This window comes from Eucalyptus grandis, chromosome 8 (genome assembly GCF_016545825.1).
Source record: "Eucalyptus grandis isolate ANBG69807.140 chromosome 8, ASM1654582v1, whole genome shotgun sequence".
NCBI lineage: Eukaryota > Viridiplantae > Streptophyta > Magnoliopsida > Myrtales > Myrtaceae > Eucalyptus > Eucalyptus grandis.
The window spans coordinates 71,290,626-71,313,191 of NC_052619.1; the positions used below are offsets into that span (position 1 = coordinate 71,290,626).

A 22,566-nucleotide genomic window follows, 5' to 3' on the forward strand; every position below is an offset into this window, starting at 1 on the left:
GATTATTTTTTATTTACTTATTTTATTCTTTAAATGTAAATGCAACAATTTAAAATTCCTTATGCCCGTCTCCTCTTACTCTCTTCTTCCGATCCTTTCGAATTCACTCACAACGCTCACACCTCCTCTTTAACTGAATTAACATTGAGGCACATTTGATCAAATTATGCACTCAACTATAGTAAGTTAATTGATTAAAATCTATTTAGGCAACATGAGATTTTATTTAGGGTTAATACCTTGAAAACCCTAAACTGACACACCGCTGACAAATTTACTCCAAACTATTTTTTTGACCACTAAAAACCCCAAACGGGTATACATTTGACAAATTTACCCTAACCGGTACACTTGTAACAAATTTACCCTCTATTCGTTTTAGTTAAATTTTCTTGTTAAATTATAAAGTTAAATAACACGTGACAATTGACCGGTATATCAATTTGGGATTTTACACTCTGTTTGTCATAGTTTATAATTTTTGTGGTATTAATCTAATTTTTCGGATGGTATATTAATCACAAATTTACCAGTTTGGGGTTTTTTGTGGTCGAATAAATTAATTTGGGGTAAATTTATCATAAATGTACCGGTTAGGGTTTTATAGTTAGTCGGGGTAAATTTGTCGCGGGTATCTGGGTTTGGGTTTTTATGATCAAAAATAGTTTGGGATAAATTTATCATAAGTTTCCAGTTTGGAGTTTTTGAAGGTATTGACCCTTTATTTTATACCTTTTGAAAGCGTTCACAGTGAGATAAGAATATAGCGATTATATTTTTGACAGACGTGAAATTTCACAGCAAAATCGCTCAGGACCGGTCCAGTCTCTAGTTTCGAAAATTGAGAACCGATCCCTGAGCGCGAGCGCCACTCCCTTCTTCCTCCTCTTCCATCCCTCCTCTGTTCTTCCTGCTTACGCCCTAATCTAGACCTTCCGTTTTCGCTCTCTCTCTCTCTCTCTCTCTCTCTCTCTCTCCCTCTGTGCCGTGGAGCTCGACTAGCGGCACCGCTTCCGACCCGAATCCACAGCGGCGGCGGCGGCGGCGGCGGCGGCGGGGAGCCATGAGATCGCGGTACGCCATGGTGTGCTCGTCGAACCAGAACCGCAGCATGGAGGCCCACGCGCTGCTCAAGAGGGAAGGCTTCGACGTCTCGTCGTACGGCACCGGGTCCCACGTCAAGCTCCCCGGGCCCTCCCTCCGGGAGCCCAACGTCTACGACTTCGGCACCCCCTACAAGCACATGTTCGACGAGCTCCGGCGCAAGGACCCCGATCTGTATCCTCCTCCTCTCGTGTCTTTGATAATCCCTCCTTCGATTTGCCGATGCTCCTTTTTCTTTTTGGCTAGTGGAATGACTCGCGCCCTTCTCCTTCGTTGCTCTTTCGCCTTCCGAGTTCTGGGTTATATTGTGTAGGACCGTCTGATTTGAATCCGGCAATATCGGCAGATTCGATAATGGCGCGAATTGATAAAATCTTTTAGCAAGTTTCCCTGAAAGATGAGATTTTTGCAATAGAAAGACCTTAATTTGATGGATTTGAGGGTTTTTTTTGGCTGATGGGTAGTTTGTCAGTTGCATGTTTGTCTGGCTGTGAGAATACAAGTTCAGTTCAAATTGGTCAGTTTTTGTGCTATTAAAAAAGGAGCTTGCTTGGGTTGTGATGCGTTGTTGTTCGGTTAAAGATTAGGTGGTGGATGGCTGCCTGGTTATATTTTAAAGTGGAATTAGGACACTCTTTTTTTTTCCTTTTTTTGGGCAATTAGAAATGCAAGACCTTTACAAGAGTTTCAGCTACAAGCGCAATGGGATCTTGCCCATGCTCAAAAGGAATATGTCTGTGAAATTAGCACCTCAAAGATGGCAAGATAACTCTTCTGATGGCCCCTTCGATGTGGTGCTCACATTCGAAGAGAAGGTTTTCGATATGGTTCTAGAAGGTTCTTGTCTTTGCCCTTGCAGCTTCTGTCATTGGATGTCTCTTGTTCCATTTCTGAAATTCTGAGTTCTACGATCGCATGATCCAACTTCCTGCATTGTTTATTATTCTTTGAGTTTCGGCTTTGCATATAAATGCCCATTACACTCTATAGTGAGGGCAGATGCATGATTCGAAAGAATTGTTTGCTTGATCTGGAGAAACCTCATTAAACAGAAATTTGTTATCTGTAATTGTTTTTCTTGAAAAGCATAGAAAGATTTTTACTTTTCAATAATATTTTCTTTTCCTTCATTTGATGCTAGCAGTGTTTTTGCTGCTATTCCGTTCACAATTAATCTAACCTTGTTTGTTTAGTTTATTGCCCTTATGGAGTAATTGGTTGTTGTAATATCCATTCATTTGGACTTATGTTGATGCATAAAGTTCTTTGTCGGCAAAAGCAACATTTAGATTCCTGTAATTCTTCTTAGAGATTGTTGAAGATGACTGCTCTAATAGAGCTAACTGCCACAGGAGGGATGTTAATACTTTCCTTCTCTTGTAACTATTAGTTCCCTTCTCTCTTTCTGCAACTTCATCCATTCTTTACCCCTTTTGTCAGGGCAAATTTGATTTTGGTACTTAGTAGGGTATATAAGGTTGTTAGCTGGTCTTATCTTTAATCGCTAGTATATAGATTGAAGTCTTGTTTGGCATACATTTAGCCATGGTTTTTTGGCTTTGGCTATGGTTTGGCTATGGTTTTATTAAATCGGATGCTGGTAATTTGTGACTTTGGAAATTCTTATTATTCTGGACTTGAGAGTTAGTAAAGATGATATTTGTAGTATTTCTCCTGATCGCTTTAAAGTGATATTTGAATTTTTCACACGTATTTTCACTTGAAAATGAAAAGCACAAGCCAGAAGCTGGGTGGTAGATTCTGCTTCTGCGGAGTAGCAAAAGTTCAGGGCAAACAGCCCTCCATATGACCCTTTGACTGATCAATATTTCTCAAAGTGAAAGAGCAGTTTTGTTCTAACCAGATCTTAGGGAGTGATCTGACCTCTACCTATGTATGGAATAAATACGACACCTTGCCCTTGGAATGTTAACAAGACATTGAATGCATTTTTTGCAGATCTCAACAACCGAGAGCAGATTCTTATGAAGACTGTACTTGTGATTAACCTGGAGGTAAAGGATAACCATGAGGAGGCAGCAACTGGAGCTCAGCTTGCTTTAGATCTTTGTCGAGAGGTCTTTGACTGGCTATACTTTATGTATTAACGATATTATGCTTAATTTCTGTATGCTGAGAAATTGCTTATTGTAATTTCTGGTCCACAGATAGAAGCAGCTGAGTCTTGGGAGGAATCTATTGATGACATTGTGTCTAATTTTGAAAAGCAGAACAGGCGGAAATTATTATTCAGCATTTCCTTCTATTGATGACCATGGTGAGGGGCAAGACTCGTGCCCTGAAAGCTTTATGATCCATGTCATTGTTCTGTTAGTATTTTGTCTGTATATTTATATGTTGTTGAGCTGAACTTTGGGTTTCTGTTTTTATCTACTTGCACAAGTGGTAATATACTTAAATACATTACCAGATTTCTTCCAAAGCTCTTCCTGTTTGCTTTGCATGAAGCCTTCCCCTAGAAATCCTACTTTTCTGAGCCCTGCGAGCCCTATATAATCCATTACACAGCTAATCTTTTGATTATACCCTATCCTGAATTTGATCATTTCTTATGTCAGGAAGATTGAATCAGGCTCTCTCATGTTTTTACGCCTTTGCTCAATCTTGGTATTCACAGTCCACACCAATTGTTGGGTTTAATGAGCACTTTCCTTGACTTCTCGTTAGTGGTAAGTGATTTTGCAACAATATCTCTGTCTGCATAATTAGAATTGTCATTCTCACGCTTTGCATTGAATTTGCTACAAAACCTATTCTTTGCTGTTATTGCCAAGCCTGTCATACTAATGCGTTGTGTCTAACCACTTTCAGATAACTCTGCATCGATGTGGAAAAGAAACTGAGTCGAACACTTTTCTATTCGCTTTATCTCTGGAATGTCGACCCATGATGATGTATTAGTAATTAGAAGCAAGCCAGTCTTTGCTTAGGAGTGAAAATTCTATTATTTTTCTGTAATTTTTTTTTTTTAATTTTTCTTTGTACTACAGAACTAATTCTGCGATGGTACTCACGTTGAGAGAGCAGGAAGAAAAGAGATTCTGGCATATTGCATATGATTTCTTCGTCTGCAACATGTTGGAAACTGCCTCTATTTTCAATTTTCTGTATCTTGCATATGAGAAGAAAAGCAAGAGAACAGAACCAACCTGACCTGGTCAGTCATTTGATGTTCGGTTCTCTATTTGTGGCAGGTTCAAAGTTCAATCGATCCTATTTATTTAAGATGAGTTGGTTTGTGAAAGGAAAATTACGTAAAAAGCAGAACCTTCTAATTTGAGTTCATTTAGAGATCGTCATTATTCTCGCTGGCTGGTCATTCCTAGAGCTGGCGTCGATCTTGTCCTTTCACTTGCTTTCCTTACTTAAATCAAAATTCCCTGGCTTATTCATTTAAAAGAACAGGCTCTGATGATTTGTCCAAATTACCTAGCACTGACACCCACAACGCTTCTCCATATAGCTTGCACCAAGGTTTGCAGCTTTACATCTCAAGGGGAGGATGATTGCCTGCCCTCGGGGCAAGTGTCTTTTACGGCATGTCTCAAATGCCGGTTTCAGTAGCTGGTGAATTCTTCTTCTATTTCGAGCTGGTGAATTCTTCCGCTCCGCTGTTTCTTCAGTTAGACGTCGCTTTCTATTGACCCGGCCATGGAAATAAAGTGTCTGCTCTCTCTGAACCTTTGATCTCCTCTGGGTTAGTTTGTATAACACCTACCACGGCGGTTAGTTCGTGGTACGGTCTAGCCTCATGCAGCTTCCTATGTCCAAATAGACTTTGTGTTTGCATCGTGTCAGCAACAACCCAACAGTGCCAATGAAACTCAGCCAAACAACAGTGCGCATTACACAGGGAAAATAGAGCTCTTTCTGCTCACACGCATTTTATCAAATGTTACTATGGTATGAACGATGAAGAGAAATTGAAGGATGATGACTCTCCATGAACTAACAAACAGCAGCATCAGCCGGCATTTCAATTTCGTAAGATATAAAGTCCGATTCACTCAGCTCTTCATAGACCTCGTAGTCATCCGTAATGGCAACATACCCATCTCGCTTCATCTGTCCTAAGAGAGATCTTAACAAAGAATAAATATCACCCTTTTGAGTGTGCCTCTTGTCCTTGACAATGAAGACATGAACTTGACCCTGAATTTCTATCCAGCTACAACCGGGCTGCTTGACTACTCCCCGTTGCCTCATCAGCTTCCTTATTCTGATAACTTCACCCCATTTTTACGTTCTGCATACATGTTTGAGAGCAGAACGTAAGGTCCTGAATTCGAAGGGTCGATCTCTAAGAGCTTCTCCGCTACATACTTTCCTAGCGTTATATCCTTATGAACTTTGCAGGCTGCGAGCAGTGAACCCCAAACGACAATCAGGTTGCATGGGCATTGTCTCTATTAAGTCCTTAGCTTCACTGAGACAACCGGCTCGGCCAAGTAAATCAACCATGCACGTATAATGGTCCTTTACCACTGCCAGATCATACTCCTCAACCATCTGCTTGAAATAATGGCGCCCCTCTTCGACCAGCCCTGCATGGCTGCAAGCACATAGAACCCCGATCATAGTGACACGGTCTGGTCTCTCGCCAGATACCAACATTTTCCTGAATATTTCAAGTGCCTCTATTCCGTAACCATTCTGTGCATATCCGACAATTATGACATTCCATGATACCTTGTCCCTCTCCAACATATTCTTAAACACCCATAAACCATCTTCCACAGCTCCACATTTAACGTACATGTCTATAAGAGAATTTCCAACAAAAATATCCGATTCTTCTCCAGATTGGAAGCGGAATCCATGCTTCAAGACATGAGCGTGAGCCTGCTGCCCCAACTGCAAATCGGCAAGATTTGCACACGCATTAAGCAAATTTCCGAATGTGTAGTGCGTCGGCTCAATGGCTTCCCTCTTCAAAAGGCGGAATAAACCAAATGCTTCTTCATTCTCTCCATTCTGGGTGTACCCTGCGATGAGGGCATTCCAAGAAACTACATTCTTCTCCATCATCCTCGTGAACATTACTCTTGCAGTTTTGAGACTCGCTGCTTTTGCATACCCGCTTACCATGGAGGTGGCTGACACTACATTCCTGGTGGGCATTCTATCAAAAACTGCTCTGGCTTTACTAATTCTGGAGCACTTAGAGTACATATCAACCAATGCATTTCCTAAAACAACATCTTTCCCAAATTTGTCACATTTTACAACACGGGCATGAATTTGCATCCCTTCCTTAAGTGCTGACGAGCTAGCTCAGGTGCTGACCACACTGGCTAAAATAACCTCATCTATTTCGAACCCACAATCCATCATGCTCACAAAAACCTCAAGAGCTTCACTGGCCGGACCATTTTGTTCATAACACGTAATCAAGCTGTTCCAAGAAACTATGTTTCGAGAACTCATTTCATCAAAAGCCCTCTGTGCACAAGCCACGTTCCCACACTTGGAGTACATGTCGATAAGAGCAGAGCCCATATGAACATCAGACGAGCACTCAGACTTCGATATCAAAGCCTGAATCTGTTGGCCCAGATGCATATCTGCTAACCCGGCACATGCGCTAAGCACACTACCAAATGAGTACTCATTAAGCACATAATTCTCCCTATGCATCTTACCAAAACATTGCAGGGCTTCTTCGAACCTTTCATGCTGCGCATAACCTGAGAGCATCGAATTCCCGAGCACTGGTCGGGTTCCGGCATTGACCCGAATATCTTTTCCACTTCATCAAGAGACCCCGATCTGATCAACCCGCCTAAGATCGCGTTCCACGTGAAGGTATTCTTCTCGGGCATTCTATCGAACACCCTGCGGGCATCGTCGAGGCACCCGCATCTCGCGTAGACGTCGATGAGCCGGTTCTGGATAAAAACCTCGGCGGAGAACGGGGTCTTGATGATCCGAGCGTGGACGCGGCGTGTGTTGCGCGCTGACTTGGACAGGCCGCAGCCGTCCAGGAGCTTGGCGAACGGGGACGAGGTGGCGAAGGAGAGGTCGCCCGCCAGAGCCTTGACCAGCGCATGCCTCGCCATTCCATCATATCATCGTACGAAGCGAAATCTGTCGGAGTAGATTTGCAAATTGAATGCGACTGGGGGGTTTCTGTTGACCGTTATATGCTTCCCCCCTTCAGCCAGGCGCGGGAATATGATACGAGCGCTCGTATGAAGTGGGGCAAAGTTGCGGTGGCAAAATGGTAATTTAGCATAACAATCTAATCTAAGCTATAAATTGAAATATGACATATATTTAATATCTTGTTGTAAGTCACTAAATTATGATTAGTCATACTTAAAATCTATACTTATTGCTTTATCAATTATAATTATAAGTTTAAGATAAGTCAATTTAATTTTATTAAGAGACAATAGGATTATTCACAAATCAAACATACATTCTTGTTTAGTAATTTATTGTAATCATTCTCTTAAAAAAAAAAAAATTTGTAACTCATCATTATAAAAATGCAAAAACCAATACTAGAGACTGAAAATTAGATCTATGCCGGATTTGATGGGATAGCTTTTCATTGGCCCCCTCCCTCGAGGAATAGCTAACCTTGATTTATGAAAATAGCTATTTCTTTTATGCAACTAATCTTGATTTACTTCTTGACCAACTAACGACTAATTGTCTCCTCATGAAAAGATTGAAAAATGATGTAGCTATTGTGATATTTCTATATTAACTCTCTTGAGGTAATGTCCGTTTTATCTCGTCCCATTTCAAATCTCATAGTTTTGTCTTTTGGCATATAAGCAGACTTTTTGCCATTTTAGTAGTGTTCTAACTTGACTATGCTTAACTTTGGGTAAAACTACCAAGATAGGTGACTGTACTTTCAAGAGGCCACCCATCTTGATCTAACTTGACCACACTTAACTTTGGAGTGGAACTATCTATTGATCTCATGGGGAAGTGCTTGCTTGCACGCCAGATGATAAAATTGTGAGGCTTGAAATGGGATGGGTGCCAACAAATAATATCACGAGTGAATTAATCCAGAAACATCACAGTTATTTGTCCTCGAACAAAACATGCAGTTGGATTTTCGATTAAGACGTATCTTCTTCTAGTAAGGTCTGTCCCTTTTGTTTTGTTTTGTTTAGTGTTTTTTGCTTCTTCTTTTTTTTTGTTAAATATATAATTTAGACATTGTCCTGTTATGGTAAGAAAAATCAATTGACCTTCTAAAATGTGCACTCCCGTGAACCTTTGCAAAAGAAGCCCATCCGAACGCACATCCACTCCGTCAAGGCTTTGCAACTCTTTCGGCTTTATGGGACCAAGAACCGTCACATCTGAGAGTTGTCTCAAGCTTTGGAAAGGTCTATTGATGTTCTTATTTCCTGGCAAAGTAGGATATGTAAAATGGACAAAACTCCCAGGAAGCCTTGGCAAGAACCTGAGGTTCTTAAAAATTGAGAACAAGTTTCCTGAGCTTGCAACTCTAAGGACTCCAGATGGCATAACCTTTCAGTCCACCGAGGATCATGGAGCTTCCTTAAGTCCGTGACTGTCGTAATAATACCTCGACACATATAAACGCAAGCATCTCGGATTTAATAGGCACAGGAGATCTGGAAATGTGTACATTGAGAAAATTACAAGCACAGGTTAATTCCAAGCCCATGGCACCATAGAATTTTGCCCATGACAAGATTAATTACTAATTGCACCCGCTAAAAATTTTAGAAGTAGGGCCACAACAGACCCAAAAAAGAAGAAAGAAAGTGCAGAACCGATCGATTACAGTAAGCTTTCACGCCTTCCAGGACAATAGTTCGGTTTTAGCTCGACCTTGACAAGCTCAGAAGAACAACTGATTCCCCATGTATGTTTTGAACTAGTTCCTAAGGAGCGAAAATCAATCCCCTGATTGGTGCAGAAGTGAACTGACGCACAGGAGTTGCGATGTGTTTCAATGCATGTGACCTTGTTAAGGCAAGCTATTAAAGATTAGATGCAGATGGAACAAAATCAATCGAGTCAGCTGCCGAGTGAGTTCATTGGAAGGCTGTTTTTATTGCGTATGAATGGTAAGTCATGACTGAAAATAATGAAAACAACTCAATCCGTTCCGAATCTTTTCCTAATCGATCACTGATTGCATCAAAGATTCGCAAGCGGACCCAATTCATGCCAATGTGAAGAGAGAAAATTACCAGAAAACCAAATAAAGATGGGGAGAAGGAAAAAGCAAGACTTTTTCTAGAGAACATATTCAACTCTCGTGGAACAGATCAGCGGGCAGGAAGACAGGGGTCGCAGTCCCTGGAGGGACATCTCCGCCAGGTTGGATCGCATCTTGTGATGCCACTCGGGGTTGCCGTTGCATTCCTTGATGGCCAGTGTCTGTTGCTGCTGGTTCTGGTCGAGCTTCTCTCTTGGGACATCACTGATGAGGAAGGAAGATGAAGGGAGGAGAAGGTGAGAAGGTGTTGTTTTGGGGGGGTAGGAGCAACGGGAGAAAAAAGAAATAGAGCTTCAAAAAAGGGGGGAGAGAGAGAGAGACCTTGACGGCTTCAAGGTAAAAGAGAGGAATCCCTAACCCTTTTAATTCTACTGTCTCCATATAACTGCATGTCGAATAGATGAAATTTCCATCCGCGGATCTATCCTTGGAGGCAACTCCAGTGATTCCTCGAGCACCTTGGTCAGGTGCAACTCCAGTGATTCCTTAAGCACCTTGATCAGGTTAGAAAACTTCTTTGGAGGCAACTCCAGTGATTCCTTGAGCACCTTGGTCAGGTTAGACAACTTCGCTGGCAACAGTTCTAACAACTTTTGCGAAGATTTGCAGCAATCAATATGAAGCTTCTCCAATGATTTTGGCCTATGTTGAACCTCAACCAGATGAGGTAGCTTCGGACAGCCTTCTACGGTGACATGTTTGATATTCTTGACGTTTGATGGCAACTTTTCGAGTGATTCACAGGACATTAAATAAAGCTTCTCCAACGATTCTTGCTGATCTCCTACCTCAATCAGTTTAGGACATAGTGATATAGTAAGTACCCCCAGCTTCTTCAAGTGGGTCAGGTCGGGCAACTTCACCAGTGAAGGAAGATGGCAAAGATAAAGCCATTTCATGTTTTCCAAATTTTCAAGGCCTTGAATCTCTGTTAGCTGTTCACAATTACGTACTTCCAATTCTGATAACTTCTTCAAATATGAAAGATCTCCAGACTTTTCCATTGACTTGCACCCACAAATACTTAAGTATGACAAATGCTGGGGAAACCTAGGTAGGCATTCTAGTTTATTTCCAACAAGTTCAAGCTTCTCGAGCTTCGAAAAGAGATTAAGATCTAAAGGTATGGAGACCAGACTATGCCAACTCAACAGCAAGGAAGTTAGCTTTCCTAAACCTCCGATCCAGTTGAGGCTTGGAGTTGGATGGAACGAGAATTCAGACTTTAAATCCAACTTCAAAACTCTCAAATTTAATAGGTTAGAGAGATCTGGGTATTCCTTAAATGGACCAATTGTAAGGTGTAGATTGGTCATACTTTCAGGAAGCTTAGGTACATCAGAAATTCTTGTGTTCAGTAACATCAAGATCCTCAGAAATGATAATCTTCCGATCTCCCTAGGAATTTCCCCAAGGAAATTTCTACAGTCACGAGCATAGATCTCTTCAAGCTTCTCCAACATCCCAAGGGCACTAGGTAGCCTTTTTAAGGGGGTGTGTGACACCCTTAGTACTCTCAAATACTTCATTTTCTCTATTGAACTGGGTAACTCTTGAATTTTCGACTGAGAAAGATTCAACTCAACAAGAGATGCAAAATTTCCAAACGGAAGCTCAGTAATATTTGTACCTCCCAACCTTAGATTCAATATTGATGTTAAGCAACCAGAAAAATTGCACATGCTCAGTGATTCACATGAACTTGCACTGAGAGTTTCCAATTTCTTCATTCCTTTCCATTCAGGAATTTCGGTAATGGATGTCCCATCAATAATAAGTTCCCTTAAGGCTTCCAGTTCCTCCATCTTGTCCGGCAATGTCTGAAGTTTCCTACAACCTCCCAAGTTTAATGATACTAAATGATTTAACTTATTAATAGAGCTATCAACTTGAACCAGTTCCGTGCACCCTTGAAGAATCAGTTGCTCTAAATTTTCATGAGCAGAAAGGTCAGGAGTTCTACGCAAGTATCTGCATCCAGTCAAATTTAAAACCTTCAAATCCTCTGCCATCTGTAATGAAGAGAAGAAGTTAATTCTGCATCATTTTGAGATACATGACAACAAAGTCAATATAGCAAATTCATGTTCAGAGAATACCATACCTTGAGGTGGTTCCATCCATCCCACTCATCTGTAATTTCACTCCATGATACATCAAGAATCACTAACTTCCTAGGGGAACATGCAATGAACTTGAAAAAGATAGGAAAGTTATGCCATGAGAGCCATCTCAATTGTGGAAGCATGATCGGATTCCCCCCGAACCAGTTGGTAGAATGAAAATTCAAAAGCATGATCGGATTCCTCAATAACCAGTTGGCAGAATGAAAATGCCGAATGTTGTTCTCATCCAAGTCTACACCATCCACTTGAAGAAATCTTAAATTTGGTAGGCTTATGGATTCTTCCTTCTCAATGAAGTCTTGAAATTGATGATCAGATTTGAGACTTATTGCTTCAACATTTTCTCTTCCCTGCCAAAGCAAAAAAATTAAATAGAAGCTAGTGATCACATAATTGCCTGTTGAAGGCATTCAAGTTGAGCATACTTGAGGAATGTACATTTTAAATTTAAAATTAATTTACAATATAATTTACAGATAAGCATGTGGTCCCACTAAGCACACAAGTAATGACTCGGTTTAGATAAAAACAAATAAGCAAAGTCAACGTGTATAATTCGTTTCTTTGAAAAGGATTAACATTGCAAACACTTTACCTCCTTTGTTTCAAGAACATCAGTTGCTTTCTCTTGATCCCACACTCGACTTTGCTTCTCTGGTTTATAATCACCAGTCTTACGAACGAAATCTCGCCCAAGGTCTCTTACAATATCATGCATCCGCAGTCTGTTATGTTCTGTAATCTTTATTAACGACATCTTTTGGAGGACACTAAGATAAAAGTCAGGTTGAAACCCACAGCTTTCCCACATGTGCCTCACAATTCTCACATCAAACCCAACGAAGAAGCAACAAACATCAAGAAATATTTTCCCCGCTAATGGTGGTAATGCCTTAATACTGATGTTCAACTTTTCTTCAACTTTTTCATCGGGAATAGTTTCCAGCTTCTTTAATGTGGTCTCCCAAGATTTTCTGTCTTCCTCAGCTAAAAGAGAACCTATGATCTCAAGAACCAAAGGAAGACCACTGCAGATTTTTACTGCTTTTTTCGAGAGGCCGACGTATTCAGCCGGAGGATGATCACTTTTAAAGGCATGTCTGCTAAATAGTATAAGGGAATGATCAAAATCCATTTCAATAACTTGGTGCTTCATATCAACATGTTTGAGAACTTCCTCATTTCTTGTGGTGATAATAACCTTACTTCCTCTGCAAAACCAGCATTTACCCATCCCCACAAGAGCATCCAGCTCAGTCTTTTGGTCAACATCATCAATTACGAGTAAGACCTTTTTAAAGGATAAACTCTTCTTGACCTCAGTTATCCCTTCTGCAATGTCATGGATTGGCAGACATTTCCCTTTTCGGAGAGTAGAGATGAGCTGATCCTGCGAACTCAGAATTCCTTTATGTCGAACGCCAAACAGGAAGCAACAGTCATCAAAATTAGCTGACAATTTAGTATAGACAATTCTAGCAAGAGTTGTCTTTCCGACACCACCCATTCCATGGATACCAATAATCTTTGTTTCAGAGGTGTCTTCACCTATCATTTCCATGATCTCGTCCACTTGATCATCCATTTCAACCAAGCAGTCAAGTGCTCCCAAGTAGCTCTTTTTCAACTCGAACAAAACCTTATCAACAACTTCTTTCATGAACTCGCCTTTGCCTCTGATAGTTTCGAAGGCAAAAGAATCAAACTGTTAAGTCGAGATGAACAGAATAATATCTACGGTACAAACAAATCGTGCACAATAATAAATTCAAGTACCTCTTATTAAGTTCGCATCCCTTTAATTTTCCAACCTTGTTGAGAGCTGCCTTCCAGTTCATAGTCTTATCAGTGTTTTCATTTATGTGTGACTGAATGGCGTGACCGTAGGTTCCAGTCTGCTTACGAACCATCCGTGGTTCAACGTCATAGAAAATTGGTATGATCTTTTGTCCCCACTTTTCCTTGCACTCCACCATCTGGGCCAATTCCATGAGGCACCATTTACTGGCAGCATATCCTTTAGAAAAGATAGGAATCAAGATTTTCGACTGCTTAATCGCATGGAGAAGCTCCGGGCCAATCTCTTCCCCAACGTGAAGCTCTTCATTATCTCTAAATGTTCGTATTCTGGCATCAGTGAGGCTGTGGTAAAGGTAATCAGTGATGTCGTTGCGAGTATCTGATCCTCTGAAGCTCAAGAATACATCATAACAAGGTTCCTTTGGCTCCTCCATTTCCTGAATTTTCAGAGGACTTTGCTAGGACTTGATATGCCACCTGAAAAATGCTTATTATGAAAGTGGAGTGATGATGATCATGATTTCTCTCAGAATTTTTTTTTCTTTTTTTTTTAAAGTCACTATAGAAAGACACCTTGATGACAAATGCATGAGCTCCATCTGCGGCCTTCTAGACAACAAAATATATTTCCTTCCTTTATAAAAAATTTAGTAGAGAAGTCAAACCATCTCAATTCTAAAGGAAGAAATCTCCAAATTATTGCAGAATTATGGGTTTTAATTCACACTCCAGATTGATTGAAAAAAAAAAAAAAAACATTTCGTGCAAAGATAAATCACTGCCAACCTATATTTGTCTTAAACTCTTTCTTTAGGTGATAAAATATCCCCTGAAAGGTGATGTCGAATGTCCTCTGCACATAAGCGCCTAATGTTGCTTGTTGGTTGACTAATTATCTTATTATCTGATAAGAAATTATGATCAAACCTTCCTAATTTCGTTTAACCAAAATAGATTTGACAAACAACACTCATTTAGTTGCTTCCTCAACCTTAACAGTTGCTGGTGAAGAATTCATTCCCCTATGATGATCTCATTAGAACAATGAAATCAAGAAATTACACTAAAGCAAATGCAACTCTCACCATATTGGACTAGTTTCTTAAGATCATAAACTGATCCCTAATTACAGCCATCTCATAGGTTATCAAAGAACAGAAACACGGTCATGGGTGAGCATCAGTTAGGGTTGAAGATATTTTCCACACTTGCAAGTACCAGCATATTAAAAAAATGGGATTTACTCACTGATCAACTATGGGGTTAATAAGATTTCAACAGAAAAAATAAAAGCATGAATGCTATATTACTGTTTTTTAAAAATAAGTTGGAAAACACAGGAGTGTAGGGATGAGAGCCGCATTTTATGAAAGCAGAGAGTTCTGGTTCACCACAGAGTGCAACAGTATAGTGTATTCAGTCCGTCTCTACTGTTAAATACAGAGTTGAGGGTATCAATTTTCTGCCTAGAAGCGTTCTTACTGCTAATCACTAGACAATAATGTACGAATTTGTCATATCAAAGTCTCTTAAAGATACCACCATCACTATTCGCACAAAAAAAAAAAAAAAAATCCCATCAAAAAAATGAAATCAACAGATCCACTTTAACAAATTTAGCTTTTAGCGCCAGCAATCCACCCGAAAACTCAGAGAGAGAGAGAGAGAGAGAGAGTACGTGGGTGGCGAGCTCGTAAGACTGAGCGTTGTCGATGACGGAACCGGACTTGCCTCTGCCTTCGCTGCCACCGCCGCCCTTCCTCCTCTTCTTCTTCTCGCCGCTCCTCTTCTTCAGCTTGTAGTCGCGAGGGCCGCCGCCGGCCGCCGCCGCCGCCTTTGAGGAGCTCACTCCGAGGCTCGACACTGCTCGCGTCCGCTTCAGCTTCATGCCGTCTCTTCTTCTTCGCCACTCCCGCTCTCCGATATCAGAAAGTTTCGACTTTTCGACATGGTACGAGGTCGACTGGTCAAGGGTTTAGGCGTCGATCTTGGTGGTGGTATTGCGTTTCGGGATCTGAGGCCCGACACTTGCACAGATGGAAGCAGATGAGCAAGGTTTTAGCACCGGACTAGAGTCAGAGGCTAAAGCTATTAGTGTTAGACGCAACTGACTGTGATCAGTCATGAAGTCAACTGAGAAAGAATTGATACTGATCTGAGAGTCCCTCTCTTGTTTCCATCAAATTCTGCATCTAGTTGCCTTACAGATCAGACCCAGTTCATTATAAAGAAGGCAATCAACGAGAGGAAATTACCGGAGATGGAGGGGGTGAAGATGAAAGGTCCGGATCAAATGCTGAGAAGCAGATAAAAGATCCCAAAATTAAACGCTCTTGGCTTTCGAGTTCAGCTGAAGAGAGGCAAGACATACATAAGAAGGTGAATTCACCATTCTTCGCCGTGCCCTTCCAGAAAAGTGAGGGCTTGCTAGTTGCAGGGAAATTTCAAGCAGACCGTGAAAGAGTGAATACGCGTTGCTGTTGACTTTCCAGGTAAACGAGTCGAGTTACTGGAAAATTTCTCCTAGTCCGAAAACTTTTTGGCACGAAAAGCAAGAGCATAAGAGGATTTTCATTGCACGTTATTAGTTTAGAAATCATATAATTTATATTAATCGATATTCTTTCGATGACGATCCTCGTCATTGAATTCATGTATCAAATAAAAAAATGTTGAATTCATGTATGTCAGAGTTATACACAATGAGTTTGTAAGATAAAAAAGTTAGAAAAAATAATACCATAAATATTATAATTTTCGTACAATATTCACTTAAGTGTTATAAATTTTTTGAAATTAGTTAAGCAATATAATTTTTGTTTGACACTCACTTAAATGCCATAATCTTTTATCTTTTGATCACTTGTGCCATGACTTCTTAAAATTGTTCATTCAAAAATGAGTGTTCCCGCAAGGACCACTGGTCTACCACTGTTCTTCTTGGTACTCCATGTTCGGCGCTTCCTCTTTTCTCCAAATTTGTACTTTTTCTTTTTGAATTGTTCTTAAAATCTGCTGAAATGGCAGCTCTATCAATGCCTCCATTTTCAAGGAAAAAAAAAATCGTGTCTGTCTTTTCTATTAGTTAAATTTGATGGAGTTAATAGCGAGATATGATCGCATCAATTTAATGATTTTTAAAATTTGATTGTACTTTTTAAAAGTTTTAAAATTTGAAAGCATTTTTGCAACATATTTTAAGATTTATGGAGCATTTATCCTCTCTTATGGGATAATAACATAAATGGTCCTTAAACTTTAGCTCAATATATAATGTTATTCTTATATATTTTAATTTGTTCAATGTGATATCTAAAATATTGATACATGTTCAATTTAGTCTTTAGATTAAATGCGTTATTTCCATATAGTTTAATGACTAGATTGGATATCTATTAATAATTTATGGATCATATTAAATAAATTAAAAATTTTAAAAATGACATAACATATTTTATTAGAATTCAAGATCACATTAAATAAATTCTAAACTTAGAGACAACATTAGATATTGGACAAGATATATGGATTATTTATGTCATTTTTTTCATTTTTTTTAAATCTAAAACTCCAGAGACTTAAGGATAGACAAATAAATTCACATATATTTTTTTGATAATTTTCTGAAATCTGAACAATAATTTAAATTTTAACAAAAAGGTAAAAAAAAACTACTATTAACTTCTTTAAGTCCTAGCAAAGAGGCACTAAATCAATTAACTTTCGCCATTTCTTTACGATGTCCCTTCGCGTGGGCACCATTTCATGGGAGAGACGACTGGTGCATTGACGCTCAGGAAAGTGACGAATTGCTAGTAGTTGAAGGGAAACTTCAAGCCGACCTTGAAAAAGGGAGTCCGCGTTTTGCTTTTGACTTTTGGGGTAATTGAGTTGAGTTCCCGGGAAATTTCTCCAAGTCCAAAGACTCTTTGGCACGAAAGGCGGAGTACAAGAGATTTTCATGCGTGTTATTAGATTAGAAATCATTCCATTTATGATATTCTTTTAATGACAATAAAACCATTCTTTTGTAGGTGAAACCCAGGCCCATTCAAATTTTACATATATTAAACCCAGAAATGTAGAATTCATATATTTTAATTAATTAAGACGAATAATATGATTAAAATAAAATAAGAAAAATAGATTAATATGTTGATGCTATTTAATCAAGTAAAAACTATACCATTATAATATTCTTAATTTTGAAACAACGACAAGTAAATTAATTTAAATTTCTAGTATCGAGATATAATGCTATCAAATATCTATATTATGAAGAAAATGCGGTCATATTGCAAATACTATGTTAAAAATTGGTATCTTTTTTTCATTACATTCTCAAAGTTTTTTTTTTTTTTTTTAATACAATCAATAAATGAGTCTTTGTTTCATTTTGCTACCTACATTTTTGTTAGCTTTCTTGGGAATCCACCGATTGAAAGTAGTGTGAGTCCTCGCTCAATTTGATTTTGTTAATGCTTTGGTTCATTTACGCATTTAATCTTTTTTTATCATACAAAATACAATGCAATGGAGGGATATGCACAATATTTTTATGCATCAAAATTTCATTAATCATCATCCAACTATGTTTATGTTTATGTGAGCATTTGGTAATTGATATAGTAATAGGTGTTACACTGTTTTTCTTTCACAGAAAGCAAAGGTAATTAATAAAAATTAAATTAAATTAAACTATATCAATTTGGATTGACTTTTAAATTTTTATTTTTATTTTTATTTTTGCTCCATTTAATTTACACTGCCCACGCACTTTAACTCTATTTCAAAGTCCCAAAACTTTCCAAATAGTTATATGTTAACACGTAAATTTGTATTTATTTTTTCATAATTTTTTGAAATCTAAATAATATTTCAACTTTTAATAGAAAAATAAAATAATTCCAAACAAAGTGGCATTAAAGCCATTAATTTCTCCATTTCATCTCAATAAAATTTCAACTTTTAATAGAAAAATAAAATTTATTTTATTTAATTCCAAACAAAGTGGCATTAAAGCCATTAATTTCTCCATTTCTTAGGCATGAGGCTATTGTTCACATCTGCCAGAAAGTATCATCATATCAGAAGAAGAGGAGCGGATTACTAATTACTTATGGAGTTAATAAAATTTCAACAGAAAAAAAGAAGCATGGACGCAATAACTGTTTTTCCAGTAAATAAGTTTGAACACATGGCCTGTAGGGATGAAAGCTGCATTTCACAAAAGCTGAGAGTTCCGGTTTGCCACAGAGTGCAACATTATATACTCTTTAGTTTGTCGCTTCTGTCAAATACAGAGTTGAAGGTATCAATTTTCCGTCTAGGAGCGTTCTTTCTTACTGCTTATTTACCAGACAATAATGCACTAATTTGTCTCCACTGTTAAACAACTGAAATCAACCGATCCTAATTCTAACTAATTCAGCTTTGGGTGCTGGCCGGTTCCTAAAGAGTGTAAATTCAGTCCTGAATTACATAAACCTCTGAGTATATCAACAAGCTGATGTATAGGAGTGGGATTGTGTTTCAAGATCTGAGGCCTAACTATTGCATAGATGGAAGCAGATGAACAGGGTTTACACGTGACTAGCGTTATGCTAAAACTGTTGGTGTTAGATACAAATTGTAGCGATCGATCATGGAGTCAACCATGGAAAGAATTGATACTGATAGGAGAGTCCCTCTATCGTTTTCATCAAATTAATGGAAAAAAGGCAATGAATGAGAGGAGATTACCAAAGATGGAGGAGTGAAGATGAAGAGTCCGGATCAAATGGGAAGAAGCAGACAAAGATCCCCCAAATCAATCGTTCTTGGGTTTGCGCTCCGTTGAAGAAAGACTTTTCACAAGATGGCCCGCTGGCCCTTGCACGCAATGCTCTTTCAGGTAGGTGAGGACTTGCAAGTTGCAGGTTTACTTAAAGCCTGTCGTTGACTTTTGATGTAATAGAGATGAAGGCCGGCCGTTGACTTGCCAATGATTTGCCGGCGCAAACCACCAGAGTTCTAATAGACGAGAATTTAATGCATGTTATTAGTTTGGAAATCATATAATTATATTGATTGATATTCTTTTAATGACGATGAAACCGTTCTTTTGTTGTAGGTGACACCCTAGGCCCATTTAAATTCAACATAAATTGAATCTACAAATGTAGAATCCATACTTTTAAGTCTTTGAGATGGATTATATTATTCATAGTAAACTTATAAAGACTAGAGTTAGGTTTTTATGCTCTGTTTGTTTCAAGAAAAAATAAATAATTTGGAAACAATTTCTTAAAAATGATTACTTGTATCACGTAAAATAATTAGCTAATAAAAAATATTTTTATTGTGGACAACAATTTATGTCTAAATAATTTCATGGATAATAAAAATAACTTTTGTTTATTCATTTTTGTAAGTGATATAAATAATTATTTTAGCAAAATCCTTTTCAAATTATCTACTTTCTGCAAAACATGCATACCTTTGAACTCTAAAAGTTATATCATCTAGAAATTGATAAAGCTCCGAAAAGGTTACAATATAAGTGGAAGGTAATCGACAATCATTTTTTAATCGGCTATAGAATCTCATTACGTTCATTAAAAAAGAGAGTATATCTTGGATCTCCCTTGGGAGCAGAGAAATACAACGACTTCCAAAAGAGGTACTGAAAATCCTAATTCTAATCTAAGTATAAATTGGAAAATTACGTGAAAAACATAAACCTTAGTCAATAACCCTTTTGGGAAGATGTGCATAGCACATCATGCACGGCACATGTAAGACACATGAAAATTGCAACGATTGCCGAGGAAAAATGTGTCTGAGTTGCATAGGGTTTAAGGCTCAAATGGGCTAAATTTAATAATTCAACGATTTAAAGAGTTCAATTTGAATGAAATTCATAAAATCGCCTCAGTTTAAAATTTAATACATTGAAATTATTGTGGATCAAATGCTAAGAAGCAGATAAAGATGCCAGAACCGAAGGAAGAGTTTTATTAAAGAGTCTACTCACCTTCACGTGCCATGCACCTGCAGGAAGGTAAGGACTTGCTACTCATCCCATCCGCATTACAATTTTACATACGTTAAACCTAAAATATAGAACTCATACATATTATGTATTTGAGATGGATCATGTTAGACTTATTCCCAATAAATTCATAGACAAGAATTAGGTTTTAATTTCAAAAGCTGCATTTGTACACAAAGGAATAAAGCACCAAAAAATTTACGATGAGTCTTCAAAAATAGCTACAGTTGAAATATTCCAGATGATATATTTATGGTTTTGTCCCAATTTATTTCTCATATGCAGGTAACGGAAACGCTTTCAAAATAGACATCTCTCCAACCTATTCAGAAGCCATTTGAGTTTCTAATAAATCAACGTTTCCCTCAGCATGGAGAGCAGAGAAAGCGTAAGTTCTAGACACAAGGTTTGCAGTACACATGACCTCTATGATCTCTGGCCAAAGCGGCATTGGAGGCATGAGAATCTTGCATCGATGTTCACTTGAAGTAAGAGGGGAGGAGTCCATTTTGGAGGGTCGTTGTTCACAACTGGTGACTACGAGCAACGTTCCATCACAACTCAGGGTAGATGTCCTGTATATGTCGAATTACTGAAGGAAAATCCATTTGGGAACGAGCTTCCAGAATTTTGTTTCGACGCTCCGATAAACCCACTAAACTATCTCGACCATATTGCGAAAATCTTCGCAATAAATGTCTGGTGGAAGGCCGAAAGCGAGGAGGCGCAGAGATCACATGGCACACGTGTAAAAAACAGAACCGCAAAAGAAGTTGATATGTCCAAGCCCCAGCCAACTCGACTCCATACAATTCAGGTCATCCACTCTCTTTCCCTTTTGTCAGGGCGAATTTGACTGATCAATATTTTTCGAAGTAAAAGAGCAGTTTTGTTCTAACTAGATCTTCGGGAGAGATATGACCTTTACCTATGTATGGAATAAATACGACATCTTGCCCATGGAATGTTGACAAGACATCGAATGCATTTTGTGCAGATCTCAACAACCGAGAGCAGATTCTTATGAAGACTCTACTTGTGATTAACTTGGAGGTAAAGGACAACCATGAGGAGGCAGCAACTGGAGCTCAGCTTGCTTTAAATCTTTGTCGAGAGGTCTTTGACTGGCTGTGCTTTATGTATTAATGATAGTAAGCTTAATTTCTGTATGCTGAGAAATTGCTTATTGTAATTCCTGGTCCCCAGATAGAAGCAGCCGAGGAGGAATCCATTGATGAAATTGTTTCTAATTTCAGAACCAGAACAGGCGGAAATTTTTATTCAGCATTTCCTTCTATTGATGACCGTGGTGAGGGCAAGACTCTTGCTCTGAAAGCTTTATGATCCATGTCGTTGTTCTGTTAGTATTTTGTCTGCAAATTTATATGTCGATGTTCTGTTAGTATTTTTATTCTGTCTGTCCATCTACTTGCACAATTGGTAATATACTTAAATACATTACCAGATTTCTTCCAACGCTGTTACTGTTTGCTTTGCACGAAGCCTTCCCTAGAAATCTTACCTTTCTAAGCCCAACGAGCCCTATTTAATCCATTACACAGCTAATCATTTCTTTATACCCTATCCTGAATTTGATCTCTTCTTATGTCAGGAAGAATGAATCAGGCTCTCCCATGTTTTTACGCCTTTGCTTGATCTTGGTATTCCATGCGAATTGTTGGGTTTGATGAGCACTTTCCTTGACTACTCGTTAGTGGTAGGTGATTTTGCAACAATATCTCTATCTGCATAATGAGAATTGTCATTCTCACGCTTTGAATTTAATTTGCTAGAGAAGCCTATTCTTTGCTGTTATTGCCAAGCCTGTCATACTAATGCGCTGCATCTATCCACTTTCAGATAACACTGCATCGATGTGGAAAAGAAATTCTGAGTCGAACCCTTTTACACTCACTTTATCTCTGGAATGTCGACGCATGATGATGTATTAGTAATTGGAAGCAAGCCAGTCTTGCTTAGGAGTGAAAATTCTATTATTTCTTGTAGTTTCATTCTTTTTCTTTTTCTTTTTTCATTTTAAGTTTCTTTGTACTGCAGAACTAATTCTGCGATGGTACTCATGTCGAGAGAGCAGGCAGAAAAGAGATTCTGGCGTATTGCATATAATTTCTTTGAATGCGATGGGTTGAAAACCGCCTCTATTTTCATTTTACTGTATCGTGCATATGAAAAGAAAAAACAGGAGAAACGAACCAACCTGACCTGGTCAGTCATTTGATGATCTGGTTCTGTATTTTTGG

At 38.6% G+C, this 22,566-nt stretch overlaps 2 protein-coding genes and 1 pseudogene across 4 annotated transcripts; 1 reads left to right on the forward strand and 2 right to left on the reverse strand.

Moving 5' to 3' along the window:
* The first annotated feature begins 823 nt into the window (after positions 1-823).
* LOC104421960 (RNA polymerase II subunit A C-terminal domain phosphatase SSU72) lies at positions 824-22,298 on the forward strand. Of its 3 annotated transcripts, none has more exons than XM_039299396.1 (6): positions 824-1,278; positions 1,796-1,941; positions 21,303-21,421; positions 21,512-21,614; positions 21,918-22,022; positions 22,166-22,298. In XM_039299396.1, the coding sequence occupies exons 1-5, from the start codon at positions 1,064-1,066 to the stop codon at positions 21,959-21,961; spliced, it is 627 nt and encodes a 208-aa protein (XP_039155330.1). In that variant the 5' UTR covers positions 824-1,063; the 3' UTR covers positions 21,962-22,022; positions 22,166-22,298. The 3 variants fall into 3 exon arrangements, with proteins under 3 accessions (XP_039155330.1, XP_010032448.1, XP_010032447.1); XM_010034146.3 differs by lacking the exons at positions 21,303-21,421; positions 21,512-21,614; positions 21,918-22,022; positions 22,166-22,298 and adding exons at positions 3,064-3,182; positions 3,273-3,382; positions 3,688-3,794; positions 3,937-4,332 and having other exon boundaries at positions 836-1,278; XM_010034145.3 differs by lacking the exons at positions 21,303-21,421; positions 21,512-21,614; positions 21,918-22,022; positions 22,166-22,298 and adding exons at positions 3,064-3,182; positions 3,273-3,382; positions 3,684-3,794; positions 3,937-4,332 and having other exon boundaries at positions 839-1,278.
* LOC120286840 lies at positions 4,971-7,274 on the reverse strand (annotated as a pseudogene).
* Positions 9,158-15,728, reverse strand: LOC120286838 (disease resistance protein RPV1-like). The gene is made up of 7 exons (XM_039299386.1): positions 15,528-15,728; positions 14,951-15,299; positions 13,249-13,749; positions 12,068-13,148; positions 11,451-11,822; positions 9,668-11,358; positions 9,158-9,550 (listed from the first exon to the last, which is right to left on the reverse strand). Exons 3-6 carry the CDS (start codon positions 13,704-13,706, stop codon positions 9,715-9,717), a joined length of 3,555 nt encoding a protein of 1,184 aa, XP_039155320.1. The 5' UTR covers positions 13,707-13,749; positions 14,951-15,299; positions 15,528-15,728; the 3' UTR covers positions 9,158-9,550; positions 9,668-9,714.
* Positions 22,299-22,566: the final 268 nt, after the last annotated feature.

Excerpts from the sequence above, each read along its gene's own strand:
- LOC104421960 (XM_039299396.1), top strand. The coding sequence starts at position 1,064 with ATGAGATCGCGGTACGCCATGGTGTGCTCGTCGAACCAGAACCGCAGC. Across the intron at positions 1,942-21,302 it reads TTTCGATATGGTTCTAGAAG|ATCTCAACAACCGAGAGCAG; the intron begins GTTCTTGTCTTT and ends CATTTTGTGCAG. Across the intron at positions 21,615-21,917 it reads TCCTTCTATTGATGACCGTG|GAAGAATGAATCAGGCTCTC; the intron begins GTGAGGGCAAGA and ends TTCTTATGTCAG.
- LOC120286838 (XM_039299386.1), bottom strand. The coding sequence starts at position 13,706 with ATGGAGGAGCCAAAGGAACCTTGTTATGATGTATTCTTGAGCTTCAGA. Across the intron at positions 13,149-13,248 it reads GGATGCGAACTTAATAAGAG|AGGCAAAGGCGAGTTCATGA; the intron begins GTACTTGAATTT and ends CGAAACTATCAG. Across the intron at positions 11,359-11,450 it reads ATGGATGGAACCACCTCAAG|ATGGCAGAGGATTTGAAGGT; the intron begins GTATGGTATTCT and ends TCTTCATTACAG.